We start from the raw sequence: 22,975 nt of genomic DNA, 5'->3' as shown, positions 1-22,975 counted from the left end.
CACGGTATGATATAAACACGATCGTTCTTAATTTGTCGTGTTAAAGCAGCCCAGCACAAACGCACCGCGACGTCTTCCGAAGGGCCCTCAATTATTTACGCGGTTGTGGCTCCTTGCGCGGGCCCTTCGTCCGTGCTTCAGCCGAGGCACGCGGAAAATTGAGTAAACCTTCTTTGAATATCTATTCTACGGTGCTGAGGTTATTTTTCTAGAAATCTAAAAAGTTTTGAGCCACTCACCAACCAACTAACCAAGCTTTTAAGCCAAGTTAGTACCTAGTCGTAATAATAATTAAATTGTTTCTGATACAATAGAGATCATAATTAAAACTTGTAATCACTAACCACTAAATCAGACGTCAGTCGTTATTCCTCTAATAATGTCTTAAGAAACTTTAATTTTGTCGTATATTGTCAAAAAAGCCGCTGAATGTCATCGGTCACTTTACTAATTTCAGAGCCTAGTCTTAAAAAGTAACTCGGCTAAAAAGACTTGAGCCCGCAGAGCGTAACTTGGAAATAAAATCGTGAAGGGATCGGGACCAATCGCGCTGTAAAGCCGGAGATAGTCTTTCCAGTAACGCTACCCTGGAAAACCATTTCTATGCATCCTCGTTTCATCTGTCTCCCTCGCCCAGTGATAATGTTGCAAAGTGTGAACGAGATGAATAGAGCGGTTCAAACTATCGGTTTGCGTGGTAGCTGCGCCGTGTTTTATTCACGGGCACATGTGGCCGGCTGACAATCGCCGGTTTTTCATGTTTACACATGTGGTACGGTTTTTACGGTGCCTGATTTCCCCACCGTAATTGACTGAGCTGAAGCTTTTTATTGCTCGTCTGCCGCCGCTTTGTTTGAGGCGAATTGACACCGATGGGATCGAGATTGTATTCGTTGTCGATTTAGAGTCCATTAAAAGCATTAACTTGCGCTGTGGTGGAATTCGTTGTAGCGATACCCTACTTGTATAACATAAGAACGAGCTTTTAATATTACTTGAATTTACATTTAGTTGCAGTCAGTAAAGTGTAATTACCGCTGTTCTTTTTTAAGTAGTTTAGTCAAAATAGCAAGTTAATTCCGCGATATTTATTAGTTTATTTTGTACTGATTGCAATAACTACGACTTTCTTTTGACCTTGCTCGGTGCTGGTAAAATATCATTGATAGCTCGGGGCGTTTGCTTGCTATAAGAGCTCCACGCATGGACCAGCTCGTCCCTCATACAATCCGCACGCCCCGCGCACGGCCCGCCGCACCGTGAACACGCCCTACGAGCGGGGCACAACCCTGGAGCGAAGACGAACTGTTATGAGATGAGCTCCAAAGAAACGGCTGCAGAACTTTATCGATACACTTTTAAGCCGCGATGCGCGAGAGTAATGTCGGGCACGTATTACATCCTTGCATTTAACATATCGGAGCGTGAAATATAACACGTTACGCATTCAGCCGGCCGTAGATATGCAAATGCTGTATTTACGGCCCCTCTGGGCGGGGTTATTTCGTATAATAGTTCTTCAAGTTCGGAATCAACTTATTACACGTCGGGATGCAAACTCCGCCGAGTTCTTGAAGCGTGATGACACGGTTCTAATGTTATCTTTAATTTGTTTCGAAAGTTTAAATGAACTTGCTGTTAATTGTGTTAATTATGGAGTCGAATGTGGGTCTCCGTTCTCAGCTGGGTCCGGTTAGTTCCTTTTAGAGTACCGCGTTTGAACACGTATGTCGTAGATGTTCACCTACCTTTCTCTCAACAAAACGAATGGCTATGACCTTATCCAATGACAAGTGTCTCGTTGTTGTTTATTTTACAAAAGTATGAGACTTGAACAAGACTCATGGTTACTTATACACGTCCCAAAGATTAACAGGCGTTGAAAAGAAGTGGCGAAAGAAATGTGCGTCTTAGCTTAGAAGAGGAGAGTTAGACAAAAGCCTCCAATACAGCACTTGACGGCATGTTTTAAACTTTCAAACATCCCGTAACGGTTATAGCAAGGGCACCGCGCGCCGCGGCCCTACGGCGTCTGAAAAACATCGTAAGTGGGTGAAATATGAAACAGCTTGGTAAGTTTTAATTCTGTCGATTCAAGTTCTTGGATGGCACGCGTTAATAATTCAGGCCTACGTGCGGTGGGCGGCTGCGAGACACGAGCACAAGAAAGAGTTGAGCATCTCAACCCGAAAATGGCTTCAAAACTCTTGATGAAATTTTGTATCTGCTTACAAAAGTGTGTAATAGTTTAACTTTTTTAGTTGTGCTCGTCATTAGCTTTCAGTCTATTATCACCCGACCAGCCACAACAGTTGACAATAAATTTAAAAGTCAATATTATTCTCAGCATTTCCTCTAAATAAAAATAGTCAGACAATTCGATTAAGAGCCATCCGTCCACGTCCGTCCGTCCATCTAAAATTAGTCTCAGGCTTTTTCGTTATTTAAACAGAAGCGGTAAGCAAATGTGCACTTTCTGAACTTTGCTATGAGCGGAAAATTCAAATGTCAATAGCATTGATGAGTCAGCAATCTGATATTAATTAAACCATGGAGACAGCCGATATAGGCATCGCGAAGTCTATTTGGATGGTGGAAAAGACATGAAATATCTTTTATGGAGTGTACTATAAATAGGCCTTTAGTTTTGCCAAGTCCTCGGCTAGATATCTTGAATACTAACATGTGACACTGGTGCCGCATCTAGGGTTGCCAGATGGCCGGGAAATCCGGGATTGTCCCGGAATTTTGCGTCTTGTCCCATGTCCAGTAATTAGACCTTACTGTCCCGGATTTCCGAAAATCTACTAGTTTCGTGTCTTAATAAACTAATAAGTAATAACAAATAACACGGCTGGCCTGCCTGTGAGTCCAACTAAGTACGTTGACGTACATTACCTATTAAAAGTATGTATTTGAAAATAAATGGCATTTTTCTTTTAAAATAGGTACAAATAAAATCATTTGAAAATAATGGAAACCAAGATATTGTTAACTATGGGCAAGACCCGACACCATTGTCCTAGTAGAATGAGGATCATTTCGATTTTTAACTGTGAATGCAGATTTATAGGTCTAAGAAATCCTTAATTTACAGTCCAAAAATTTTTGTTCTACGACAAAAATTGACGAAGTTATGGCCAAATTACTAAAAAAGTTCACTGACCGCCCGGCGCGGGACCGATGACGTCACTATATCCGATCCGAACGCTGCTGGCGTACTGCGTGGATAGAAAATATTTTTTTCCAGCCAAACTATCAGTTTTAGAGAAAAACTTGTTATGACATTTATTCATCTAAATAAAGTAAGCTATCGATAGGTAATTTTTTAAAATAGATATTGTGAAAAATATCGCAAAAAATCCATACGCTCATACGATTCAATGGAACGCGGAGACGCGATTAGGGTCTCCGCGGTGGTATATTTGGCGATTTATTCAAATAAAGTGTTCATAAGTGTTGTTAGAGTTTTTTTTTTTTTTTTTTTTTTATCCGCAACGAGGAAGCTCTTGGCCTGTATCTCACCTGATGGTAAGTGATGATCTGGCCGAAGGTGGAAGCGAGCTTCACCCGGAATCCTCAATCACAGAGGAACTGGCTATCTTACCTCCAACTGCCGGAACACAACAATGCTGTTAACATTGTTGTTATGGCGACAGACTTAGATAAGATGGTGGTAGCTAGCCAGGCGGACTTAGAACAAGCCCTACCACCAACCAAACCGAACAGAAAAATCTGCCCCCACTGGGAATCGAACCCGGGACCTCTGCGTCTGAAACAGGTGGTCTTACCACTAGACCACAGAGGCGGTTATAGTCACATCTTTGTCCAAGTAAAATATAAAAATGTATAAATATTATTTAATTACTTGTAACAATAAGTATAGCTGAGGCAAATACACTCTGCCTAGGCTACAAGACATTGCTATGAAGATCTCCCCAGGTCATAAGCTGGGCATGACTTCCCCCTCGGCCAGAAGTCGGGTATGATTTACCCCCCCCCCCCCCCCCAAGCCAGAAGCTGGGTAAGGCTTGCCCCTCCCCCCAGGCCATAAGCATAAGCTGGGTATGACTCCCCCTAGGCCAGAAGCTGGGTATGACTTACCCCCCCTAGGCCAGAACCAGAAACTGGTTATGACTTGACCCCCCCCCCCCTCTCCCCAGACCAGCTGGGTAAGGCTAGCCCCTCCCCCCAGTCCATAAGCATAAGCTAGGTATGACTCCCCCTCGGCCAGAAGCTGGGTATGACTAAACCCCCCCCCCCCCCCCCAGGCCAGAAACTGGGTATGACTTGCCTCTCCCCCCCTCTTACCAAGGCCAGAAGCTGGGTAAGGCTTGCCCCTCCCCCCAGGCTATAAGCTGGGTATGACTTATCCCCCGCTTAGGCCAGAAACTGGGTATTAGCACTCATATTATGTATTATTATGTTCAATACAAACAATCATAAAGTTACACTCACCCCAACCGCGTCTCCACATTCCATCGAATCCTATAAAAATGTGGTTTTTGGACTATTTTTCACAATTTTTATTTTTAAAAATTACTGGTCGATAAGTTACTTTATTTTGATGAATAAATGTTATCAAAAGTTTTTTTCTAAAACTGATAGTTTAGCTGGAAAAAAATATTTTCCATCCCAATAGTACGCCGGCTGCGCTCGATTCGGATATAATGACGTCACGCGGCCCTGCGTACGTTGTCTTTTAGCGGCAAAAACGGCCTATGTTTATTACTTAATATCTTCGTAAGTAATGGTCCGATTTGGATAATTCAAAAAGATATATCTTTCTTATGTCTTAAAGATTAACGTAGATACTAGTTTGATTGAATTTTCTACAACAGTACTGATCCTCATTGTCCCGGATTTGGTAAGTTTCCATCTGGCAACCCTAGCCGCATCGCACGTAACGAAGCAAGTCGATCTCCTCCTGCATACTATTTTTATTTCCTTTGCTTTTCATCTGAAGAAAATTTGCTATAAAGAAGTTCATCTCGGTTACAAAATTAAATTGCAAATTTTTACTAGGTACTTTTATCTAATTAACTGCGGTTTAAAATATTTAATTAACCGTTGTCTATTTCACCTTCGCTGCAGATCTTTGTCGTTATAACAACAAAGCCATTGTACGAGAATCTCTACATAACAACCTCAAGATAGTGTTTTCGTGATTCGTAATTTCCACTAGAACGAAACGCCTAGTCGTAACAGCATTGTCTTAAAAAGAACGCTCAAAAAGTTATGCTTCAACACCGAAGTAGTCAAATATTTTGATAGGATTTTGTAAATGTGTATATGCCAGAGGTGTATGCCTACGCAAACTATAATAAGGAAGCAAATTAGTCTGGAATTCTTCGTTGGTGAATTGTGTGACTAAAACTCGTCACATCATCGTGTTATTAGCTATTAGCTACGGACCATAGACGCCAAAATAACATAGAGCCATTTCGGCCACAAAACGTCCCGTAAAAATCTCAAAGGCTTTTACGCAGGCTTGTCACAGCCTCATACGCAAATCACATAACATATAACAAAGTAATCCGTCCGTCCGTGCCGGCCATTGTCCGTACCGCGGCTCCCAGGGAGGGCCTTCCAGCTGCAATTGAATCTACGGTTTTATGGCGGCCGCACGACAACACGACAACTGCACGCTACATAATAAACAAACGTTTGTTACTTGCGAATTTTTAACATGTCGCTTGTGCTGCACACCCAGGGATAGGGTGAAGTTTAGAATTTAGATGGTTTGGTGTTAAACATCTCAAATCTTTGTATCGAAGCGCAGGAATAATAAGCAAATAAGTATAAAACCTCTGTAAGGTACGAGTATGTGACGTTCATAAGGAGCCATTATGATTTTTCAACGATAGACTAATTGACGAAGGTGTACATCAAAGAATAACATTTCTCCCCGACTAGAAAACAGGCAGGGTATCTGAAGGTTACCGTTATTTTTATGTAATTCACGTAGCTGCAAACATTCGAAATTTAAAATCCCTCCAGAATCCGCGCTAAGAGGCAATCGGCGGAGGAGCCGACCGCGTCGCGGCCGATACCGCATCCATCGCTTTTTTCAATATTAAATATTAAGGCGCCGTAAACCGGTGGCGCCCCCTATAAACAAACGTCCGGACTCCGGACAATTTTATTTTATTGCCGGACAGGATTGAGCCGCCTGACGGACGGAGGTAGACCTGACGAATGCCCCTAAAACGCATACGTTTTGAGTTTGTTTCTTTAACGTCTGTGGAAAGCTATAAATTGTCAGAAAGATTGTGAGGTTTTCTGTATTTATTAGGATTTTATATACGTTTAATCAGCAGCATTACGAGCTTTTACTTAGTAGGTAGGTACCTAAAAATATTTAGCTCATGAATAAAATCGTCTTTACAATCCTTCCCTAAATAGAAATGTATGAAGCTAGCTGCAGTAGTGGTCTCGCGAGGTCCCCAGCCCCACCACTGCCTCTATTATGCTGTAAACAGGCGCTACAAAAGTTTTAAGCGAACTTGGATGGGAAGGGAAACATCCTATTTCCACCCTTTTTCCACGTACAACTGTTAACACGGCTACTCTACAATGTCCATTTGAGAGCTATTAATAAGAAAAGGACAATTATACAATGTTACGCCACAAGCTACAATAAAAGTAAGAATTATTGTCAGTGATCTATGAGATTACAAAAAATGTAGAGAGACGGAATGGCAGTCACTGAAAAACTCAAAATTTTCAGGAATTCAAATTCTATTAACTATGGACACAACCAGCAGCCCTGGTGCCCAACTGCCCAGCAACGATAGAGTGTCAATGCAACCGCACATAATCGTCAAAGCACAACTCGCGGCTCTATGTTCCAATCTGAAAAATGATACAGAACGTCGGCCATTTTGGTAGTCGGAACAGATTTCCGCGGTATTCAGACTAGGAGTTAAGCCAGTTGCACTAATCGGATCTATAGATTGTAACTCTACAGGATTTAAAGCAAACAAAATGTTGCTGACATTTTATTGACAGCCCGTCGAGTTTTACAGTGAAGCGAAAATTCGATTGAGCAGTAACCACTGGCAATGGATGGGATTTATTTTTGGAATTAATTTTATCAATCTGATGGATTTAAATTGTATCCTCTTCCAGGTAGCGCTTAATTACCTCGCGGGATGACGGGTCTGTATTTAAAATTTCATGTTGAACTGTATAACTATTGCAGAAGTCGCTAGGAATAGCCGATTGATTCTGACTAATTCTTTCGAAAATCAATACACAATTAAGTTGGGTACTGGAATTTTTATGGCGAATTTAAATCCGACGGTAGACATTTCAAAAGCAATATATCTAATACGAAATCCACTATACCTAATTGTAATGTTCCTTTATTACCTCGTAACTACCATCCGTATGATTAATCGTATTCTTTAGACTTTTTTTGTTGTTTTTGTTTCGCTTGAGTGCTTTTCGCTTCAACGGGATTGTAAGGAGGGTTGCATTTTTTACTGCTTAGACAACTGCGATAACCTACACTGATGTTAAGTGCACAGAAGTATCGAGTAGGTTTCGTGCTTACATTTCTCCCCAGTAAATACTACAGCATTTATTTACTTTACATTAATTGTTGGGTATATCCAGGATAACCCCAGCAGTCTCTGGGAGGTTCGCAGTAGACTTGACGGACGCTTTATGCAGACATAGACTTGGTACATTTCACTTTGCAGTTAAGCTTCAAATTCAAATTCAAAATGTTTCAAAATATTTCCAGTTAAAATTCAAAATATTTGTGTAGTCCACGCTGTAACTATTTTGCAACTGAATCAGAAGTGCCACAAAGCATAGAGGTTCATTCAAAATAGACGATAGGCTGTATTTGACAGGCTGACACGTTCGTTTACATGCAAAACAATATACCTACTAAATGCAAATTATCAAATTAAATTCCGAATCCACGAGTCCGGACTAGAATGTTTTATCAAAAAGCTGAACAATATTTTTTATAGAATTGAATTTATTTTAAATGTATTTAAAATGAATTGTTTAAAGCTGCCCACTCAAAGAGCTGTGCTCTAACTATGTCCTCTAGTCTTTACTAATTAAATAATTATGGCAAATGATAAAACATCAGATTCGTGACAGTTCGGTTTCCGGAAAAGAATGGACAGCCTTGAAGTACTGACCAGTTGTTGCAGTTATAATAAAGTAAGAATTGTCTTTTTATTTGGTACTGACCTTCAAACCCATCAAGTCAATAATATTCATTCTTGTGGTGTGTATTTAAGTGTTCACAAGAAAATATATTGGCTACAGTTACTTATGTTTGTATTATCGTCAAACGGGACTATTCCCACCTCTCGTCCCCGCCGCTTCAACTCCTGCGTGGCCAGGATCTACAGCTTGACCGCCAATAAAAACCCAACCAGTGAAGGTCAAGTTTGTCCCGGGGGAAAGTTAAACTGTCATTGGACCCGCAACGAAATTATTCAGAAGAAAATAGGAGGACTTCGAAGTTTATTTTCGTCAGTATTTTCGAAGAAAGTTAGTTCGTCAGTTGAAAGCCGTTTTAAGGCTACCTATTAAACCCTTCCATCGTGCATGGCGTGGGCGCGCCTGATGACCGATCGTCCCGAGGGTTGGTGGTACTCACTTGCGGGGCTGGATCCGCTCAGCATCTAGCAAAAAGCACCGTCTCAGTCTCGGTTCAGGTCACACAGCGCGCAGCACGTTCGCTTGGCCTCGCTCAGCGTACAGTAGGTACAATTTTATTTTGTGCTTTTGTATGCTTTTTGGTAGACGCTTCAGTGAGGACCACCTCGCAATGATCGCTACGATCTACATGCATTACATTTCAAGCAATGACGACACTAATTATTAATAAATTCAATAAATTCACATGCAACACTTTATTGTCTAAAATAAAATCTATATCACTCAAGTTAAAGCAGTTTCCAATACAAATAAACAAACTATTGATTAAGCTTAACAAAATTAATTACATTGTTGGTACAACGACGCGCCTTACAGTTAAAATAAAAAAGCCTAATTAAATGAATAAGTAAATGGAAAAAATATTCAAAGCCGTACAGCTACTACAGACAAAGTAATGAAGCATCAAAGGAAAACTCACAAAAACTAAATAACATTTAAAGCAGCAGTGGAACTGATTACAGCAGGTAAAACCGATATTACAAGTGTAATTAAGTCAATAGGTAATCAATTGTAGATAACGCCGGTAGGTACACGTGGTCAAATGACATCCACGTAAAGACAATCGTTCTGACCTTAGCCTTTATCTCGCTGTGTCGAAAACGCCACGTTTTCTCGCTTATCGCTGGCGATAACTTAATAAGTTACTCAATAACTTGATAACGGACCAAAAGTAATAATTTCTCGTGAACAAACAATCAATTTTGTTGCTACTATGCAGAACGAGATAAGATTTCTTAAATTATATAATATTAACTACTTTAGGCTACCCCAAGAACGAAAGTGAACGTCATGTGTAGTCGTAATCCAGCAGTGGACATACTAATGTAGAATACTGTCTTCGAATTAAGTACAAGAAAACACCTAAAATTTCCTAAATCCTTTCCAAGTTTTTCACATTGTTTGTTCTGACACATTATTTAATTATCTTGTTCTGTTAGACACGTTTTGAAGGTACACGTACTACTTCTTTTATTTGTAGAGCGCCAGTTCGATGCAACCCGACTTCATCTTTTAAAGGTTTAAAAAATAGAAACATCATAACCAGTCATTCAATAAGGAGTTGCAGCAAAAAGAATCAGCGCCGACAAGTAATTACATTTGCGCCTTGGGCCAGACTTCCTCCGTCGCTCGCACTGACAAATAGATTGCTTGGTACTTGGTACCTGTGTTATTTATTGCTAGGTACGCTATCTGGCTTTATCGTGATATCGTTAATCAATTTTAATAATTTTACTATCTTTTGTTGTGATTGCTATGCCTACCTACATTTCAATGACGTGCGAAACGTTCACATAATATTATAAAGATGGTGACTATTTTATATTTAAATTTTTAAGGTATCTTGACTCGCACTGTATATTCCGTAACATCTCGAACTTTCGACACTTATGTACAGATTCAACACGGTCTGGTGGAAAACTGACAAGATTTTCCTAGTTCAGACGTTAATCGTCCTGCCAAATGATATTTAACGATGTCTTGGATACAAAATGTTAAAATATTCAAATAATCACATAAATAAAGAGCAAAATTTTTTCACAGAAACCACGTTTGATTAAGGCATGCAAACGAAAATAATTGCTAATTGATTGAGTAATAATTTTCAATTAAAGACTGAAGCCTTATCTGAAACGTCATTTATCAATTTGTGCACGGTGGTCTCGTAAAACAGCAAAAAAATGGTGTTTCTATTTCCAAACACGATTTTCTAAGAACTACAGGAAAGTAAATAAATACCTATGAAAATGGAAAGGCATTTAACAGAAAACTTTAAAATTCTTAACCATACAATGATAATTATGTTATAGGTACTAAGGTATAGTCTACCACTTGACTTGGTTGATAGCAATGTGACGTCAGATTTGACAAACTGCACTCATCTAGCTCTGTTAATTGCATTATTTAGATAGAGCCTAACATAGCTGTAGCAATAATATAAGGTCCGACACATATGTAGAGGCATGGAGGCACCCACAAGGTGGACCAACGACATCATAATGGTAGCAGGGAAGCGCTGGACGCAGGCTGCTACCAATCGATCAAATTGGAAAACATTGGGGGAGGCCTATGTTCAGCAGTGGACGTCCTATGGCTGAGATGATGATGATGAACTTAATCGTTTGACGAATATAGACGTGCCGTAAGTACTTGTTTTGTACAGCGTGAAACAAAATGCACACGGCATTGCAACTAAATAAAAATATCACTTAAGAAGGGCTAACGGAAAGTTAATACAGTTACGCATCGGTTTCATTGGACACGCGTAAGTGAGCCACAATAAAGTCGCCTAATATGTTTATCGGCGCAAGCGCAGCCAGCCCGGCCGCGCCACGTCGCTGATAACATTATCGCGGAGCGAAACGTTTCTAAACTAACAAGTAATAAATGAAAGCGAGAATAAGTTTTTATTATCCGACTGGCGAAGATTGATTTATACTGCGACCACGTGGCGTGCGTGTGTGCATCGTCAGATATTATTTATTGAACAATTAAGTATACATCTTAGAGACAGAGACAATCAACAATAGTACTGATTTTTTTTGCAATTTAAAGCAAATACCTATCTCTTGTAACTGCACAGCGGCGATTTAACTGGACCAGTTAAAAGTTTTTAGGTCCGCGGAAGCGTGAATATTTTTATTCACATTAAAACACTTCCAGCGCCGTGTTTAACTTTGAGAACTGCGATGGAATAGTAAATGACAAAAAACAAATGAAAACACCAGGGAAATAAATGCGAAAGCGGTAAATAAATTGCTTGAATGTTTTTTAAACTTGCCGACGTACATTGTACACTCGAACACGCCGAGCTTTATAAGGACACGTCGTAATTGCTTCAGTTTCTATATATTTAAGCCTTGATTTCTTGAGAATAGATTTTTGCTTGAGTGTGGACAGATCCTATAGAGTACCTACCTATTGGCGATGCAAAGATTCTAACTAGCGCCTCTAGTGTCAAAATTGTGAAGCTGTCTAAGAACGACACTTTGACAGTTTTCGTTACAATTAACGTCAGGGAAAAACATAAATAATAAATACAAATAAGATTTACGTGGCATTTTGCTGTTTAAGACAATAATTATGTTGTCAATAGTCGATGTAATTAATGCGTCTGCAGGATACACAAAACCAATGCGTTCTGGTGAAGAATTATTACGGAGTGGAATGGTGATTTCGGTTGGAAAAAAAGAGAAAAATAATAACGTAATTCATGTACAAGCACTGGTACTACGAACGTCGGGATTAAATTCCAAACATCCAGCCATTATAAAACTGTGGATAGATGTATCTCAAGAATATGGAAATAGATTAGTTGGTGATAATGAACAAGAAGTCACAAAGGTCTGCGATTGTCCTGCTGGAGCTTCAGAGAAATGTAAACACATATTAGCTGTTATGCTTTATCTCTCAAGGTTTGTAAATTGGTCAATTACTTTTATATCCATTTGTCCATCCTCATCCATATGCACTATGAATTCTATAAAATAATGTTAAAGTAGGTACCTAATTTACTCTGACTGTCTGTCTGTAACAATTTTACAGTCAGGTAATAGATAATGTAAAGTACTTACCTATATAAGTACTAGACCATAATTGTAAATGATTAGCTATTTTTATCTTTTTCAGAACTGAGGAGGCAGATCTGGAGGACCTGAGTTGTACGGACATTGAGAAACAATGGGGTACACTTAAAACTACAGCATTGAAGGAATATGAAGCAAAATCTTTGTCTGAAATGTGCCATGTGAAAGGACAGAGGGACATCTATGTGAAAACAATGCCAGAAGTCACTGAAGAGATGGAAAGTCGTTGGAGAATGAAGTTAATACAGAGTAAATACTTGTAAAGCATAATATGGCACCTACCTGGAAAACATCAATTTCATAAAATTATATTTTCAGATTGAATGGACAGTTACAAACAAAAATGAAGTTTCTAAAATTATGCTGTTTATTTCAGGCGCACCAAACAGTGAATATTCTTTATTTACAAGTCTAATGCGAAGAGGTGATGGAGTTGTTGATAATGGTGAAAGGGTAATTAGTAGAAGTGTAGACAAGACAAAATTTCCTGAAAAACTATTGACTTTTAATTCGTGGCGGGTAATAAATATATTAAGAAAACTGACTGAAGAAAAGTTGAAGACATGTAAAGTAAATGAATTTGAATTTTACAACAGATATGTAGCTGTATCATTAGACCAAAGTACAGAAATAATCAATGCTGAGCAGGGTACTCCTTTTTGGCATAAAGCTAGAAAAGTAAGACTAACAGCCTCCAAAGCGAGAGCCCAGTTTACTTATTATTCTAATAAAAATGCTGATTGGGATAAAAGATATCAAGAGGTTTTTCACAGTAATTTTCTTGGGAATGAAGATACTATCAGAGGCCTTCGCTGTGAAGCAGTCGCAAGAGATTTATATGCAGAGCGTTATAGCTGCATGATTTTAGAGTCTGGATTGCTGGTTCGACCAGAATTACCATGGCTTTCTGCAAGTCTAGACGGTACTGCCATGGATAAAGATGGAAATTTTCTTACAAATATTGAGATTAAGACATTAAAGGAAGGAACTCGTTTAACTGCAGATGAACTGATAGAAATGAATGCAATTCCTATATTAGATAAAAATCAAAATTTGAAAAAAAATACTCAGCATTATACTCAAATGCAAGTAGGCATGTTATTGTCAGGTATTACAAATTGTGATTATTTAGTTTACTCTGAAATAGGAAAAGATTTAGCTGTAAGAAGAGTTTCATTTGATGAAAATCATATTTTGGAAATTTGTGTATGTCTTGTTAATGTTTATTTTGAGAAATTTCTTCCTAGAATAGTTAACGACTATGGATCAAATTATGACTGAATTTGAATAAAAATAAATACAACTCTGTGTACTAAATTATTTATTCACTGTAAAAATTTATTGCCACTCTTACAAAATTCCCTTCCGATTATATAATAACTACATAAATTTATCAATGTGAATAATTGGTGGACCCAAATTTGTAAGACCACCAACAATAATTAATATATCATCAAAATAAGACGCCAGTGACCATGGTAATGGTCCACATAGAAGTTTATATTGTCGTAATCTCTGTATCACTCTCTCAACATGCACTCTTGCCCGTGCAATCTCTGCAGTGCGGATTGCATCTTCTTTGGTCATCTGCTTTTTCTGACTCAAGAAAGGAGGCCTGACAAGCTGAAGCAGACGCTGTAACAAGAACATTAATATGTAAATACATTGCATAATTAATCAAATGTCATTTGTACTAACTATTCAATTAATATCTTTAACTAACTTCATTACACTCGGATTCAATCCTGTATCCTTTATCCACCATCACTCCATCATTAAACTCGCATTTATTTAAGATTCCTGATTTATTTACAATATGTTTATCTGATGCTCGACCACCATAAGATGCACTTATTTCAGTTATAAGTCCAGAAGGAGTTATTCCAATATTAAACTTGGCTGTATTGTTTTTTTTATATTGAGAGTATGTCAATATTCTACATTTTAAACATTTACATTTTTCAATCACAGTTTCAGCACAGTCGAATATTATTCTTGTATTTTTATATTTTTGGAATGATTTAGGTAGGTTGCTACGGATCATTTCGATATCAGGCCAAGGAATAATAACTTTGAGTACTCTACTCAGCATGGGGCACATATTATTAAAATAATTAGAACATGTCTGCCTGTTTATACCAAACAAAACACCAATGGCTCTAAATGACATATTTTGTTTAATTTTTACCATTGTCAAAATAACTCTGTCTCTTACAGATAACATTTTCTTATTTGTTGGAGCATCTAAGGCCAATTCACTAACACAAGTCACCAATGTTTCTAAAAGTTCTATTGAATGAATACCCGTAAAAGTAAATAAATACATATCACTACTAAGTAAATCTGAGAGGGTTAATTGCTTTAAAGCTGATCTATCCTCTTCCCACATAGGAAGAAAATTTATTTGAGTGCACTTTTCCAAAGGTTCTTTGTCACAAAGAATGTCAGCTAAACTCCAATCTTCTCGGGGACGATAATTTCTGTAATCCACTAAATTGACTTGTGTCGATGAAGTCTTGACATGATGATGACTGTTGTTATCAGTTATATTATTATCCTCAAATTTAGTTTTTTCATTCTCCATAGCAAGTCCAACCTCTTTATTTGATTCCACTATTTTCCTGTGTCTAATAACAGCCCTATTTTCTCGAGCAATTGTTTTTTTTATTTGCACTAATGGTACTTCTTTATCAGAGCTTATTTTAGGAATATTCTGAGACGGTACGGCATAAGGAAACAACTTCTGCCTTTTAGAATCTGGAACAATAAAATAATCTCGTTATCTGACGAGAAACTCGCCTTGGCGTAAACTAAATGAATAACTTATAAATATAATTTATGTAAAATGAAATAAAGAAAACATAAATATACTTACTAGGGATGTTGCGGCTCCACTTTTTTCCACATCCGCGGATGCGGATGCGGATGCGGATTTTAAGAGGCTCACATCCGCGGATGCGGATGCGGATGCGGATCTGTACAAAAAACTTAAGTGTTGGCTTAGTAGAGAAAGAAACACAGCCTTATTTATCATTTTTTATCTATACTTATAATAAATCTGTAGAGAGGTCAATTCTGTACATGAAATATATTTTCAAAATAACTATCAGGGGGTGATTAGTGATCGATACTGATGCCAAAAATGCAATCAGTAAAATTTTTGTCTGTCTGTCTGTCTGTCTGTCTGTATGTTCCTTATAGAAACAAAAACTACTCGACGGATTTTAACGAAACTTGGTACAATTATTTTTCATACTCCTGGGCAGGTTATAGGATACTTAGGAATTCCCACGGGAACGGGAATCAGCGGGAAAATCCTTTTGTATGAAAAATCTAAACCGCTTCAGTTAGACGCTTGAAATTTGGCATGCAGGTACCTCAGTAAACTTGAAGCTTAGTTACAACAGGATATTGCAAAATTCCCACGGGAACGGGAGTTAGCGGGAAAAAACATTTGTATGAAAAATCTAAACCGCTTAAGTTAGACGCTTGAATTTTGGCATGCAGGTACCTTAGTAAACTTAAAGCTTAGTTACAACAGGATATTGCAAAATTCCCACGGGAACGGGAGTTAGCGGGAAAAAACATTTGTATGAAAAATCTAAACCGCGTAAGATAGACGCTTGAAATTTGGCATGCAGGTACCTTAGTAAACTTAAAGCTTAGTTACAACAGGATATTGCAAAATTCCCACGGAAACGGGAGTTAGCGGGAAAAAACATTTGTATGAAAAAATCTGAACCGCGTAAGATAGATGAAGGGGGGGTAAAACGAGGTCCACGCGTACGAAGTCGCGGGCGGCCGCTAGTTTAATAATAAAGTAGAGAATGAATTACTTTTAGTAATTATTACATAACTTAATAATTAAATTTGAAAAACTGTCTTAAACTACACTTTTAGCTAAATTTTAGTTCATATGACAAATCTAAGATTTTGGATTCAAAATTCAGTTTTACGCAACTCGTAGGAACGGCCCTTATTTTAAAGAAATTACAAGTTTTTAAATAGCTACCTATATAATTACCCAAAACTACTATAATATCATAAGGATAAATCAGCGATGTCAGACAATAATAAACGCCCGACTTAACAAAAAAAAATATTGCATAAAATATAACTTACCGGCATCATTTTTTATTTTCTGTAGCTTTTCGTTATTTGCTTTTTCAAACAAAGCAAACTCCTTAGCGTGCATTGATTTCAAATGATTTATTAATGACGATGTTGTTCGGCCCTTTCGCGAATATGTTTTGTTACATATTTTACATTGCGATTTCTACCGGTCGTTGTCCACAGGTTTGAAATACGTCCAAATTTCACTTTGCGTAGGTGTTGGCATAGTTCGCTTATCCAAATAGTAAATAAAACTTTACTTAAGGTTCGTAATACGAATGAAGGTATTACGTATTACGTTAAACAATACAGTTAGTTCAGTTCTTAACAAAAACCACAATAAAATCAAACGTACGCTTCAGTTCTTGTCACTTGTCACAACTACTCACTAGTAATTACAACAAAACAATAGCAAGACGCGCCACCGTCACCGATTCACTGAGGTCCAAAAACAAAAATCATTGCTTTCCTATTGGTCAATCAACACATTCGGTTGACGCGCGCCACTCGCCGGGACTGCCCCTTTCTTTCTTGTCGCGACCTGCTACAAATCCGCATCCGCATCAGATCCTCGTCGATTTATGCGGATGCGGATGCGGATGCGAATGTCAAAATCAATGCGAATGTTCCGCATATGCGGATGCGGATGCGAATATTCGCAACATCCCTAATACTTACTGCCCGGAAAAAAGTTTGAAGTTTGAAAATGATGAGAACAAACTCTCATTGATGGTGAAATTGGCTTGCCTATTCTTAAAGCAGTCTTCCATTTTTTCTTCATTATTTTGTCTTTTGGGAATAAATGAAAACTTATTCCCGTATCTCCGTAAGTACTACATTGAGGAACGCAACAATATTTCGTATTTCTGCTTTTATTAGCAACAGGTTTCTTTAAATAATCGTGATCCATCTGAATAATCTAACATAACCTCAACAAATAAACAAACAAAGTGTCGTTCTTAGAGAGTTTCTAAATTTCGCCGCCAGAGGCGTGCGGATAATCTTTGCTTCGCCAATATACCTGCGTAAGTTTTGTGCACTTAACTACATCACTGAATAAAACATAAAAACAGTTTTCACTTATTCACAGTTGAATGACGCTAACCGAGCTTTTTCTATGAGAGACCGACATCGAATTAGGTACGTTTGGTGTGAAAGAAAAATATAATTTAGTTATACAAAACTATTGTACTCGTATTCTAGGATCAAAATCCCTTATAAGCGGTTACCTGTTCAAAGCAGCTTGCATTTTTAATTGCAATTTCATTGGAAACAACAACCGTCTGAAAGCTTTGTTCGGTTCCTGTAAAACAAATGGAACTGTCAAATCTGTCAAATTGGAGCATTGTGTTTTGTTTGTTCGTTGCCTTTGTGCGTCTGCAATCTCCGCAATCCCATTACGGTGAACAGCCGGCGATGCGAGCCGGACGAGTACCGACAACGCTGTAAGAACTGGGGGCGAACTGCCCGAAACATCTTCCAGTGTCCGTTTCGAATCGAGTTGCATTTCATTAAACATTGAATGAAACGTATTGTTATCATTTGACAGTGATATGCTGAATGATAGTCAATAGTCAATATCTTTATTGCATTCCATGTTGTACATAAGGTCTTACACAATCTATAGTTTCAAACATAGACCCTAAAATAAATAGATAAAATTAAAGTATGTTTGATTTGATTTATTCAATGTTTAATTATCGACAATCAAGAATTTATGATATTTTATTTGAGAAATGGCAATTTTCATACAATCTTGATTTACTTAAGTATCACGTAAGTAAGACTGGGTTGCACCATCTTACCACAGCTTACCTTAGATTTAACAAAAGTTATGGTAGTTACGGGTAAAGTAAGGCGGTGCTACTCAGTCTAAGCTTGAAACTGATTATTCGTTTACCAACCAAAATATTGTTGTTGGCACATGTCTGGGCGTGGAGCTAGACTAGCCTTTGAGGCGGGTTTTTCCGTTAATTACCGCCCGCGGCTTCGTTGTGACATCCCGACCGGCTGATTAGAAAATCATATGTTTCCTTTTAACAAATATGGAGGCACGTATTAATCTGTTTGCCTTTGGATTCTGATGCCGTATTGTGGGATGTGAGGGTTGGATTTTCATTTTAATTAGCTAAGTTCAATATCTGGAACCTGTCTGGAACTGATTAAGATTTTTAATTATTACTCGCATTTTGTTAATGAATTGTCATTCATCTGTGTGGGAGTTTCTTAGTTTGAATGCAAGTGCCTAGTTCTCTATAGCTCTATGTTTCAAAATATGCAAATACATCTATGCAAGGGCAAGTTTTAAACCGTTTTGTTACTTCTACTTTGGAATAGCTTACTGAAGAATCGAAGCGAGCTTAGCTCAACGAAATGGATCAGACGAAAAGTAAGTTTAGAGGGCGCACGTATCACGTGTGAGGATCAGTGCTAATTGCCCGCCGCTGGGTCGCGATGCCGCACTTTCACTCGGCAGTACACAATACACTTTCTTTTTCGTCGATCGGTTATGCGGATGACCTTTGCCTGCCGTTCAGGGTGCCTACTACGCGAATGAATTCGACGTCGGCTCTTTCTTACTCACGTATACCATTTAAATGTGAGTGAGAGGGACGAGAGGCTTAATTGGTTTTTATTGACGGAGTAAAAGCTCTGAGACCTAGGCATGATGGATTAGCAAATGCAGGAAAACCTTTTTACCTACCAATCTTTGTAAGTGACCTGTATCTATCCACCTTATGGTGGTGGATAAATAATACAGGTATTTGGTTATATCGATTATACGAGTAAGAAAGATTACAAGCTTTGGGTGGTATGGTAAAGTTCCTAGCTGGAGGCTTTATGAAGACCACCAAGAGGCTAATCTAATTTCTAATTTCGTGCGGCCATACCGGCCATGTTAAAATTCTTATGAACATTAAATTTGAAGTAGCTGGTACGAAAAAAAAGAAAGTTCTCTAATGCGCTCTCTTCAAACCAATCAAAGAGGATCCGTAATAAATTATATTGGTTTCGAATGGGCAAAGACAATTGAAAGTCAATCGATTATCAGGTCATCATATTAACCTCACTTTTAACTGCTTGCTAATATAATTAAACCAGATATGCTCAAAATTGAGCGCGTTGAAGCGTTTTAAAACTGCCTGGTTTTTGCCAGTGCATTTCTTATCATCCCGAGGGCTAAAAGTGAGTTTAAAATGTTTTTATTGTCTCTGAAAGCCCGCCTGAGGTGAATGTGAGTCAGAGTGGACAATTTAGCTAAAAATTCAACTAGCTAGGTGTTCGCTAGTCGCGGGAATATGTCGGAAATTCAGTTCTCCCACTAGTTGAATATAAGATTATACGTTCCCATATCCGCACGACGTGACTTAAAAATAACTTTGCTACGGTGACGCGAGCTTTTAAAAGCTTTTATTTTCATTTCATATAAAAACGGGCCAGCTTAAACATAAGAGGAAAAGCTGAGCTTTTTGTAATCATTGTAGAGACGGATATAAAATATTGCACAAACATTTTCAATAACTTATTTACTCCTGAAACAGACGTCCTGACTGAAGGGGTTTTGGAGAGTCTCTAGAAATGTTGGACTGGTTTTAGAAATTACATGCTATTGACATGGAAGTTGCCTCTTGAAGAATAATTGGAATGAAAAACTGCTTAAGTCTCAATTTTTATGAATTTCTGCAAATATTTTGCTTCGTCTAGCTGCAATATTTGTGCCATTTTCCAGAAATAAACAGTTTCCTCGAGGGACGGCGCTGCACCGTCGCGAGCGGCGCCGCGGGCGAGGCTTGCACAATGTTAATTATTAACTGATGCATTGTCCCCGCGCCAATTATCGAAGATAGCTGCTATTACGGTATTACAGAAGTATTTTTTATTCATGCTATCAATACTACTTGCATAATCATACCTATTTAAGCCGATAAAGGCAAATTGAATTCTGAAAACGGAAATCATTTGTTTGGTTAACAGTATTTGCACTGTAGCATCAATGTTATTTCAACAATCAAAGAACAGCAAATAATTTCATGTTAAACAGCTTTTAAATCAGGATAAATATAATAGTTTTACTTATTTATTTATTAAACACTATTAAATTACAAAGGCTGGTTCTATTAATTTCAGAGCTGCATTAAAAGTTTTGTAAATAAGTATCTTGCACCTGTGCGAGTTTTGTATCGTTCCTAAAATAATCTTTAGGATCGTTAAAAGCCGTGCCATTTTAAAAGAAACCTAGCAACGCGTTTTTGGTCTTAGAAAATGTAGAGTTGTGCTACACACAAGCCGTATTAATTGGGGAGTATTAGAAATCAATTAATAAACATTATTTTTATTCAAAAATACGTCTAGTACTATAATCATCGCAAATCGCCGAGTTAAAGGCGGCGTGTTAGCAAGTCGAGCATAGACGATCCGCGGCAATCCGCGGGCGACGCGTGACCAAGCGATTACGCTCTAACAGGCTGGCGGGGGACGTGTGCTAATGTCATTCGTTGCCGTAGCGTTTTTAAACTTTCTGCGGGCGACATTTACTGGGTTTTAGGCGGGAAATTAAGAGACAGGTGATCTGAACGTCCTGAAAAAAGTTGACGTGGCTTGGCAGGTTATGTTTTAATTTATTATGATAGTCGTGAGCCAGGCACGGAAAGCTTTAGACCCACGTAAACCGGAGGATAAGGAAAAATAGATTTTCTTTTCTACTTAAAAAACGATACCTAATCCAGTAACAGCAAATGATTTGTGAATGATTCATAATCAAAAACGATTTCAGGATCAAAGATCCGTAGCACTCATGGACTTGCCGTCAAAATTATTATGCGATTTTCGTGCGGTGCGAAAAATAACGCCGAAGACCCGCCGCAAGGAACCCGCTCTTAAATAAATTATTAACTAGTGACCCCCGCGACTTCGCCCACATTCTCGAGACTTCCCAATTTCCCTCCCCTCCACGCCATGCTAATAAAAATGGGTGAAATGTTTCCTATTTTTTAACGAAACACGTCTGTGAATTGTGGATTGAATGTAAGTACGAGTAGCCTTACTTAGATATTAATTAATTAGAGTATTTCAATAAAACATCTATAAGAATTTGATTTTAAGTGGCAATCTTAAAATTTTTTATAATAGCTTTAAATTTTTTATCACAAGAATTGGTCTGACGTCCAGACAGGTTGACGCAACAAATAAATTATTTTGTTAAAAGTTGACTTGGCGATCAGACTTGCTATAAAAAGAGATAAGTTTCATTTCTCTTAGGCTTTTACCCGACGTATTCAACTATTCGAGACTCGAGCCACTTTTATTTGACGTAATATTATACATATTTAAAAACCCCAGAGTACTTTGGACACGGGACTTGGCAAATATCAAGAATTGCTGAATTCGGTCGAACGTAACGATAATCTTGGGATGGTAGATGTATTCATTAAGCAGATCATAGTATCAAGTGAGATGAGTGGCTAAATTAGACTGTTACAGTACAGAACTCGCATGTCCAACCGACTAGCTTTATATTGCCCTTTCAGAACTTGAGGTTGCGCACTGAGCTGCCTGACGCTACAACTCTGTAAGTGTGTTTGCTGTGCTTCGCTTACGTGACAAGTCTCTGTCAGAATAGTTAATAGTTTTTCGACAGACTTGCTCTGGCTCTCATTGAGCATTCCCAGCATGTACACAATTCGATTGAAGATTTTAAAATACTTGGGTCAGCTTAAATGCATCGGTTGTTATGATCCTGAAAAGAAAGTAGTAAAAGTAGTAGAGTAGCTAATTACCTAACTCTAACTCTAATTGACTATGACAGAAAGCCTAGAGCCTCGGTCCTCGAGATCTCGTGTCGTTTAGAACTTTTAGAAGTCAGCATTAGTCGTACAATGGTTAATACCTAGTGTCGCGAAACTGGTTGCAAACATGTGAATGCGAGGTTTGCGGTTTGTAATCACGAGGTCGTGTCCTGGCAAGATGGGATCGCTAAGACAAAGATTGAAAGTCCAGCCGAATCAATTGTGCGGCGCCGTCGCTGCATATCAGATAAGCCGCAATTCACCGGCCTTAATAAACACCTGGGAGCCTTTGTCCCAGACAATAGGCCAGCTTGCGACACACGATCAATGCCAAGATAAAAACAAGGAACCCACCAACCGTTGGATCAAACCAAAATTTCCGCGAACCTTTATGCGCTTCCTTGTTGCATTCTCGAATATGATTTTTGAATAAAATGCGGATACTTTTGCGAAATGTAAATCCTTTATTGGCTGCGTGTTCTCAGATTAATTAAGAGCTGTGGCTTGTTCGAATTGATAACGTGAAATAATTGGTACAATGTATGGCTTTGCGGTACGATAATTAACGTAAGAATCGAAGATGCCAGAAAAAGTAGTAGGTACTTAATGAAAAATCGTTTTTCAGTCAATAAATCAATTAATGACCTCAAATAGATCTTATCGATCCACTCTCCGAATTATTAATTTGACAGGCCAAAATAGAAACTATTAATTTTACCAAGTAGAGTAGGTATTAATAACGTTATTAAACGGTCATGGCAGTCAAGTTTTAAGGCAAGCATTTAATATGGCTTTGACTTT

At 38.3% G+C, this 22,975-nt stretch overlaps 2 protein-coding genes and 1 long non-coding RNA gene across 4 annotated transcripts in view; 1 reads left to right on the top strand and 2 right to left on the bottom strand.

The window, feature by feature from the left end:
* The window catches only part of LOC135086969 (uncharacterized), a 70,043-nt gene that overhangs the window by 38,201 nt on the left and 8,867 nt on the right, over nucleotides 1–22,975 (bottom strand). The window lies entirely within an intron of this gene.
* On the top strand, nucleotides 11,618–13,592 carry LOC135086959 (uncharacterized). Its single transcript, XM_063981796.1, has 3 exons — nucleotides 11,618–12,104; nucleotides 12,319–12,524; nucleotides 12,652–13,592. The coding sequence occupies exons 1-3, from the start codon at nucleotides 11,773–11,775 to the stop codon at nucleotides 13,554–13,556; spliced, it is 1,443 nt and encodes a 480-aa protein (XP_063837866.1). The 5' UTR covers nucleotides 11,618–11,772; the 3' UTR covers nucleotides 13,557–13,592.
* Nucleotides 13,580–15,144, bottom strand: LOC135086980 (uncharacterized). Its single transcript, XR_010260652.1, has 2 exons — nucleotides 13,999–15,144; nucleotides 13,580–13,910 (listed from the first exon to the last, which is right to left on the bottom strand). It is a non-coding gene; the product is annotated as an uncharacterized LOC135086980 (long non-coding RNA).

The sequence above is a fragment of the Ostrinia nubilalis genome, chromosome Z, assembly GCF_963855985.1.
Source record: "Ostrinia nubilalis chromosome Z, ilOstNubi1.1, whole genome shotgun sequence".
Lineage (NCBI taxonomy): Eukaryota > Metazoa > Arthropoda > Insecta > Lepidoptera > Crambidae > Ostrinia > Ostrinia nubilalis.
Note: the sequence above shows the minus strand (reverse complement) of the source record. Positions and strands in the feature narration are given on the sequence as shown.